The sequence below is a fragment of the Rattus norvegicus genome, chromosome 1, assembly GCF_021556685.1.
Source record: "Rattus norvegicus strain SHRSP/BbbUtx chromosome 1, alternate assembly SHRSP_T2T, whole genome shotgun sequence".
NCBI classification, from domain to species: domain Eukaryota; kingdom Metazoa; phylum Chordata; class Mammalia; order Rodentia; family Muridae; genus Rattus; species Rattus norvegicus.
The window spans coordinates 71,043,353-71,052,196 of NC_141534.1; the positions used below are offsets into that span (position 1 = coordinate 71,043,353).

The 8,844-nt window shown below is 36.8% G+C and overlaps 1 protein-coding gene across 1 annotated transcript; it reads right to left on the bottom strand.

Annotated features, from left to right (window-relative positions):
* Positions 1–5,292: 5,292 nt before the first annotated feature.
* LOC120098104 (vomeronasal type-1 receptor 2-like) lies at positions 5,293–7,280 on the bottom strand. Its single transcript, XM_087609979.1, has 2 exons — positions 7,261–7,280; positions 5,293–6,214 (listed from the first exon to the last, which is right to left on the bottom strand). The coding sequence occupies exon 2, from the start codon at positions 6,211–6,213 to the stop codon at positions 5,293–5,295; it is 921 nt and encodes a 306-aa protein (XP_087466105.1). The 5' UTR covers position 6,214; positions 7,261–7,280.
* Positions 7,281–8,844: the final 1,564 nt, after the last annotated feature.

Sequence of the window (8,844 nt, forward strand, 5' to 3'; positions counted from 1 at the left end):
ATCTTCATTCTCTTCTTTACCTATTATTCTTACTCTTTGTCTTCTCATTGTGTCTTGGAATTTCAGGATGTTTTGGGTTAGGAGCTTTTTGTGTTCTATATTGTATTTGATGGTTGTATCAATGTTTTCTATGGTGTCTTCTGCCCTTGAGATTCTCTCTTCTATCTCTTGTATTCTGTTGGTGATGTTTGCATCTATGCCTCCTGATCTTTTTCTTAAGTATTCCATATCCAGAATTGTCTTCCTTCATGATTTCTTCAGTGTTTCTGCTTCCATTTTTAAATTTTGAATGATTTATTTTCAATTGCTCAACCTGTTTAGTTTTGTTTTCCTATAATTCTCTAAGGTATTGTTACGTTTCCTCTTTAGGCACTTCTACTTGTTTACATGTGTTGTCCTTCATTTCTTTAAGGGAGTTATTTATGTCCTTTTCAAAGCCCTCTATCATCATCATGAGATGAGATTTTAAATCCAAATCTTGCTTTTCCAGTGTGTTTGGATATGCAATATTTGCTTTTGTGGGAGAACTGAGCACTGATGATGCCAACTAGATTTGGTTTTTTTTTGGTTAGGTTCCTACACTTGTCTCTCCCCTTAAGGTTATCTCTGTTGATAGCTTGTCTTGCTGTTCTCTGACAGTGCCTTGACTGTCATGTAAATTTATGTGACAGAACTCCTGTAGACCTGTTTTCTTACAACAGGATCTGGTAACAGAAAGCTGTAGGACCAGGTCAGCTCCAGGCAAAGGCGGTAACTGAAAGGGTCCACCCACAGACTGCTCCTGGGTTTGTGTGTCCTGAGGCCACCATGCTGGTCACTCAGAGCAGAAGTGTTGCTCTTACCTCTGGTCTCAGGTCTATCACCGCTCCTGGTGACTGGCCACCTCTGGGAGCAGCAGACACAAGAAAGGTCTTGACCCTGACTACTCCTAGGTTCTTGTTTCCAGAAGGAACAGAATGCACTACGATGGTTTCTCTTGGGTAAAGAAAGTGAGCCAAAGGACTTCTCCCCTGAGTTCTCAGGATTGTCTGTTCTTCTGAGTGTCCAGTTCTCTCCCCCTATGGGTTTTGTGTATAGAGTGCTGTGGGACTAGTAAAGCTCAAGGTACAGGCAGACATTGGAAGTATCCTACCCCTGACTGCTCTTAGGTTCCTGTGCCCACAGGGCACAGAGCAGATTCCTCTTGGGCCAGGAATAAGAGCAGAAATCGTGTCCTCTGAGCTATCAGGACTACCAGCACTTCTCAGAGTCTATCTCTCTCCCACATGGGATTTAGGTACAGAGAGATGAGTGGACGGTTCAGGTCCTAGAACAGGAAGAAACAAGAAGGGTCCTGTCTTAGACTGCTCCTGGATTTGTAAGTCCTGAGGCTTTCAGGCAGGTGGCTTGGAGCATAAGAGTTGGTCTTACCTCTGCTCTCAGGTGTGTCAGTGCTCACACCTGGTAGCTACAAGCCTGTTTTACTTCCAGGCACAACTTGCTCACCTGTTCAGCAGGATGTCATCCAATATGCCACATGCTGCTCACTGAGCAGGATGCTGACTTCTCCACCCTGCCTTCTGTTAAAGGGGCTAAGATTCTTGACTGGCCTGTTTGCTAGGGAAACACCCCACACCTAATCCCTGCATCATTAGACTCAGGACTTTTCTCAGGTACTAAGCTTGAATTTCTCACCCAATGTTCAGGGAGTCATTTATTACAGACCTATCACTAACCCACCAGCACCTGCATAATGACAGAGGAACTTATATTTATTTTTATATCTTAGACCTTTTCCCTTACACTTGTTTCCAACTGACTCATATAACTTATACTAGCCCACATTTGTCACGTGACTGTTACTTTTCATACAGTTCACGTACATCTCTTTCCCTCTGTCTGGTTCATAAATCTCCATGCCTAATTATGTTCCAACTTCTTTATCTGTCTTTCCTGTCCTGCCCTAATATAGACCATCAAAACCTGGTAAACCAACCAGAAAGAGATAGAGAAGAATGTTTAAAATACACCAGGACAGTTGATGATCAGTTAGAATAAGGATACCAAAGACAGACAGTATTTAGCTTTCTGCTGGTACAGAAATTAACATTTGAATAATACAAAGACTACCTTTAGACAATATACAAGGAGATTATCCCAACAACTTTAGGAACCTTTAGTATTATTTGCCCCTCCCTCTCTTTCCTATCTTGCTCTGACCTCACAGGACTCTCTCCATCCAGTCCACATATTCCAATTTCTGCTTAGTTGCTTTTTGGAACAATATTCAATTTTTCCTTTCTTTGAAAGAACTACTACACTTCCTTGGTTTCTTACTACGTTTCTGACCACTGAAGTTATTCTAAATGGAACACATATATTTGCATTTTAAAAGCAAATAGCCATGTATAAGAAAAAAACATTTCATGCTTGTGTTTCAGCATCTGCTTTACCTCATTTAGGATGATTGTTTCCAACCCAATTCATATGCCTGAAATTTTTATAATTTTTTATGAACATTCCATAGTGTAAATGTACCAAATTTTTATCATCCAATCTTGGCTTCCTTATAATTATTGGCTATTAGGAATAGAAGAAAAAGGAACATGAATTACCATGTATAATTCTAGTATCATGTATGGTATTTTAGATATATGGCCAAGAGAAATATAGCTTTATTTTATTGTAGATCAATTCTCAGCTTTTGAAGGAACCTTCAAAAGGTTTGAAGGGATTTAGATTTCTATAGTAGTTATATCATTGGAAATGCCCTCCAGTAATTAATAGCTGTTTCTCTTTCAATACATCATTATCAGCATCAGTTTAGAATAAAGCATAGAATAGACACAAGATATATTTATTGCCAGAATGCCTTTGTGCCTTAATTATGGCTTCAGTCAGAGAAACTGAGAAATGTTAGGGGAATTTCACAAATTCATAGGGCACTGTGCCAAGACTAGTCATTTTTAAGGTACTTTTATACGTGGCCTAATCACTATTAATTATGACCCTTTATCATAAGAATTTACTTTTAATAAGCTAAGATAATACAGGCAGAGGTAATTTGACTTTCTTCTTTCTTTCTAGTCTTGCTTTAAGACTATCTCCCAAGAAGTTTGATGAACTACAGTGTCAATATTGAAGTCACTCAACAGAGGAATCTAGTAACATGAGTGTCAAGCACAACTACTTGCTGACAAACTACAATGGCCATTTTAAACATTCCATGCCCTATATTTCTGATTAATTGTCAACTTCAGTGTAAACTTAAAAAAAATTATTATTCCTTAATTGTTTTTTTACATCCAGTCACTATCCTCCTCCCTGTCTGGCCTCCGACAATGTCTCATCCCACTCCTCCTCCCCCATGTTCATTAGAATCTCCATGCTTGTCCCCCCACCTCACTAGACATCCCAACTTCTTCAGGCCTCAAGTCTCTTGAGGGTTAGGTGCATCTTCTCTTACTGAGACCAGGCCAGGAAGTCTTCTGTTGTATATGTGATGAGAGCCTCATACCAGCAATTGTATGCTGCCCGGACAAAGTAATCTCAGGGAAGGAGGGGTGGTTGTGACTGTTGGTCTTCCTATGAGATATCTTTCCTCCTCAGCTTCTTCCAACCTTTCCCTAATTCAACCACAGGGATTTCAGACTTCTATCCATTGGTTGGGTTTAAGTATCTGCATATGCCTCATCAGCAGCTTGTTGGGCCTCTTGGATGACAGTCATGCTAGGCTCCTGTCTGTAAGCACACTGCATCATCCGTCATAATTTCAGGCCTTGGATTCTCCCTTTCAGCTTGGTCTCAATTAGGGCCTGTCACGGGACCTTCTGTCACTCAGTCTTTTCTCCAGTTTTTGTCTCTGCAGTCCTTTTAGACAGGAACTAATCTGTGTCAGAATTTTCGAGTGTGGGATGGCAAGTGCCTCCATTGATGCCCTGTCTTTCTACTGGAGGTGGACTCCACAAGCTCCCTTTAACCACTGTTGGTCATTTCATTTAAGGTCCTTCCATCTGATTCCTGAGTGTCTCTCACCTCTCATGTCTCTCGTACATCCTAGAGGGGCACCCAGTTTCCCACCTCCTGAGTATATCTGTTTCCAGTCTTTCTGCTGCCCTCAGGGATTCACTTCTGTTTCCCTCTTCTGATACTTAATCATCTTGATTATGTTCCCCTTCCCCCTCCCTGTCCCCTCTCCTATGCATGGGTCTCCTACCCTCTGCCCCCTGTGACTGCTTTCTTTGCCCTCCTAAGTGGGATTGATATTCTCACATGGGCCCTTTGGCTTGTTAGCCTTCTTGAGTTCTATGAAGGGTATTCTCCGTATTCTGTATTTCTTAGCAAATATCTACTTATTAGTAAGTATATACCATGCATTTCAATTTGGTTCTGAGTGGCCTCATTGAGGATGTTATATTCTAGTCCCATCCATTTGCCTGCAAAACTCATGTCCTCATTCTTAAAAGCTGAATAGTATTCCGTTTTGTAAATTAAAGACATTTTCTGTATCCATTCTTCCATTGTGGAACATCTGTATTTTTTCCAGCTTCTGGCTATCACAATTAAGGTTGCTATGAACATAGTGGCAAACATGCCCCTGTGGCATTGGATGGCTTCTTTGGGGTATATGCCCAAGACTGGTATAGCTGGGTCTTCAGGTAAATCTTTTCTCAGGAACCTCCAGAATGATTTCCAGAATAGTTATACAATTATCAATACTTCACATAAGAGTTTCTGAGACACATCAGTCTTACAAAGATAGCAAGCAAAAATGCCACAGTCTTTGTCACAGGAAATTTATGTTTTAATCTATTGTGCAGCAAACATATTTTATATATTGCTCTAAAAACTGCTATTGTGCCTGTTTCCTAGTGCTCTTTTCACACAAATATAATATAAAGTACAGAGCAAAATATTGCAAAACAATTAAACATACATAGTAAATTTAATAATTAACTACTTTCTAACAATATCTACCACTCTAGTAACCGTGCTTGCTTCATAAAAACAAAATCATATGTGTACTTTCTTGGTCAAATGTTATCGAAACATCTTTTCAGAATCAAAGTAAAAAGTATTCACTTAGCCTTGAGAAAGTCTACTTAATATTTTTGCCAAAGCAGCTATATTTATTGAGTAAAGGCGAACCCATTCAACTTCTTTGCTGTGTACATATCGGTGAATGAACACAATATGAAGTGTAAACAATTATTACAGTTCCCCTAAGAAATAAAATGGCTTTTTTATAAGATTTTATATTGATACTTGAAACTAAATGACTAAATTAATATAATTTGTTTACATTTGATAAATTTATACTCTTCGTGTATTTTTTATCCAGGAGAAGCTGAATCTAGACAAAGCAGGGTTATGGCTCACAAAAAAGGAACCAAAAATTGGAAAACACAGGTAAATGATGTTTGCAATGTTTATCAACCACCAGCTATCATCACAGAAAAGAGCAATGCAGCCATATAAGATGGAAGAGACAGAATAAAAGCAAATAAAGACTGCCACTAGTACCACAATGCTCTTAGTGGCTCTTGATTCAGGGGACGTTCTGGTAGAAGCATAATTGCAGTAGATGTGCTGAACCTGCAGCTTGTGCCTATACAAAGTGACAACCATTGAGCTTCCAGACAAGACAATAAGGATAGCAAGAAAGACTTCAGGGAATACAAAAAGTATTGTAAAAATAGAGCCTGTAAATTCATCATGACCTACACTAAAGCAGTATTTTATAGATCTTTTATATGTCATGTTATTGCTGTTCCACTTAATACATGCATACACTGGTAAAATCATATTTATAACAAAATACAGGGGCCAGCAAAAGAAAATAGAGAGGTTGATGTACTTTGGAACTTTTACTTTAAGACCGTTAAGGCAGGAGTTTCTGGGACTGATGGTGATGGCTTGGAAGACACTCAAGAGACAGACAGTAGCAACAGAAACACTTCGGCCAACTCTTTCAATATACAAAAGAAATTTGCAAACTAAGACATTGAAGAACAGTTCCATCCCAAAAATTTCCACTGTCTGTAGCACACTTTTAGAGAAAATTAACAAGAAGTTGGCTATGAACATGTTCATGAGAATCAAATCAATTGGTTTTAATGTGTGTTTATTATAATGAAGCATTAGGTAATAAGATAGAAGAGTGAAATGTCTCAGAATTCCCATGGAACATTGAAGGATGAATATAACTCCTACTGCCAGATCCTTGGACTGCATCCTGTCATTAACCATAATTGCATTTTAATGGCATAAAATGACCTCTCTCATAAAAATGATGATTTGAACTTTTGTAAGTGGATGAGGGGTGAGGGAGGACCTTTTTGATCTCAAGCTTGTAAAGGCAGTGGAGGCAACATAACAAAATCCCATTTGAAAAACAATTGCTCATCACTATTAATGTGCAGGGAGACAGTTGCAGCCATCAAGCTTATGTATTTAAAGAATACTTCAAATATTTTTTAGGAATTTAATTATTAAATAGGAAGTCATGTTTTCCTAGGAAAAACAATGATAATTTGGTGACAGTGAGAAGAACTCTCCTCTCTACATTACAAAATAAATTGCCACTTATAATGTGTATGTGATAAAAAGATAGAATTATTGATATTTCCAATTTAAGAAGATCTCATTAATTTTCTTATCTGATTTCTAAATATGTGATATCTAAACATCTTGCATAAAACTATTATCTGAACTATAAAATAAACACACATGCACAAAAAAAGTGTGAAATCGATGATCAATTACAAGTTTTCTATGGACTTGAACAAAAAGTTTTTCATTAAAAGGATAAAATTTACTAATACATACCTGAAACACAGTCCATTATTCTTAGCATTTGTAGAAATACAAAATAAACAACTGAGATTTCATCTCATTCCAGTCAGAAGGAGCAATAAAGCAGCAATAAAGCTATCAACAAACATTATTTAGGATGAGGGAAAACAATCCTCATTCACTATCGATATGAGCGCAAAATGACCCACCCACTCTAGAAAACACAAGGGAGAATCCTCAGAAGGTAAGAAATAAGGATTCTGTCATATAACCCAGGCATATTGCTCATTTGCACAAGTCCAATGGTCTTTATTCACATCCTGAACTGCAGATACTTGCCATGTTCATTGATTCTCTAGACACAAGAATAAGCATCACTGAGTTTTCTGTGAGATTGTGTCTCCTAGGAATAACTAAACTCAAGGAAAGAATGACCCAATTCATAAACAAATCGATCAGATCCCATGCCTTAATAACCTGACTTACCTCCTACAGAAAAATGATAATGTTGACGTTCAATTTTTCTTTCTTGTTGCTCCAGCTAGGAAGAAAGGTAGAAAAATCAAAGAGTTCATTCTATGTAAGGAGAACTGAAGTTTCCTCATAGAAACATAAAGAAATTCATAAAATCTCACCAATATAATTTCCAAATGTGAGCTCACCAAGAACAATACCACTCAACATGCCATAACGAATGTAATCAGCCAATATGTCCTAAACCTACAAAAAGAGAATTCGAGAAAACCAAGGAAATATAGATACAGGGGAATTTCCTTTCTGAGAAAGACCACAACAATTAGTTGTTCAGTGATAAAAGGTCAGTCCTAAAAATCACACAAAACTAATACACGAAATGGGATACTCATGTTTAGAAAGAAATGTTTATATACATATATATTTATAAAAACAAGTAGTAAGAAAGAGAACATAAATTTGAAGAATATTTGGAAGAAATGTGAGGATTTAGAGGGAGGAATAAAGAGAGGAGAAAGGCATATTATATTATGATCTCAAAAACAAAATCAGGAAAAAGGGAAAAACCACATTTAATGTGGAATAAACATAGGAAGAATATCCTCTGTTCTCCTTAAATCCATTATCTGAGATTGTCATGGAACAGCAGAAATGTTAAGTAAAAGGGGTGGAAAATATAAGTTCTTGCTAAAGATTGGGATATATAGATATTTCACAAGAACATAATACTAATCTGAATGCTAAAAAGATTTTAGAATATTACAGTCTATGAGTAATTATAATGTGTAGAAATCTATAATTATTAAACTATTTTTGAAGTAACAAGTTTCACAATATATGTACAAGTATTATCTTTAAACAAAGATCTTATTCTATTTCTTAGTCTACATGTTTCACACTAGGTAGGTTTTACTTATAAAATTTATTGAACTAAGCATACATGAAATCTATATGTCTCTGTTCTATAATCACTTGTGACATACACAGAAGGTACACTGACTGTAGGTAAGGATTCTTGAATGTGTGTGAAGTGACGCTTGTACCTTTACAAAAAAAGAGTCAAGGTGTAATAGAATCTGATCATGATCCAAACAAGGAAAACTCCTGAATATTAATGTGGTGCATAATGTGAGCTCAATGTAATGCTTATGCACCACTTACAATGACTCTTGTACATTACTATATAATTGTCTGTGCTCTTTAAATGACTAAAATCATAAAAAAGAAATGCAGAACCTATAAAGCCGTATGGAGGACAGTGGAAATGGCATGATTTTGAGGTCTATATGCTATAGTTACCTGTACTTTCTGGTTTGTTTAGAAGATTTACAAACTCACAAAATGATAAAGCTGTTAAATTTCACATGTCAGATTTATAAGAATATAAATAACCAGTGAAAAAACATGTTTCAACTTAAAAGGTTCTTACACCATTAGGATACCACAAAAATCACATAAGAAGAAAGTCAAAGGCACACCATGTTTAAGAATTGAGCATGTGTTCATGTCAACATGATTTATTTAAAAGTTGAGGTAATACAGAGATTAGTATGGCTGAAAGTGATGATATGCAAATCATAGTGAGTTGCATATGTT

Excerpts from the sequence above, each read along its gene's own strand:
- LOC120098104 (XM_087609979.1), bottom strand. The coding sequence starts at position 6,213 with ATGCAGTCCAAGGATCTGGCAGTAGGAGTTATATTCATCCTTCAATGT.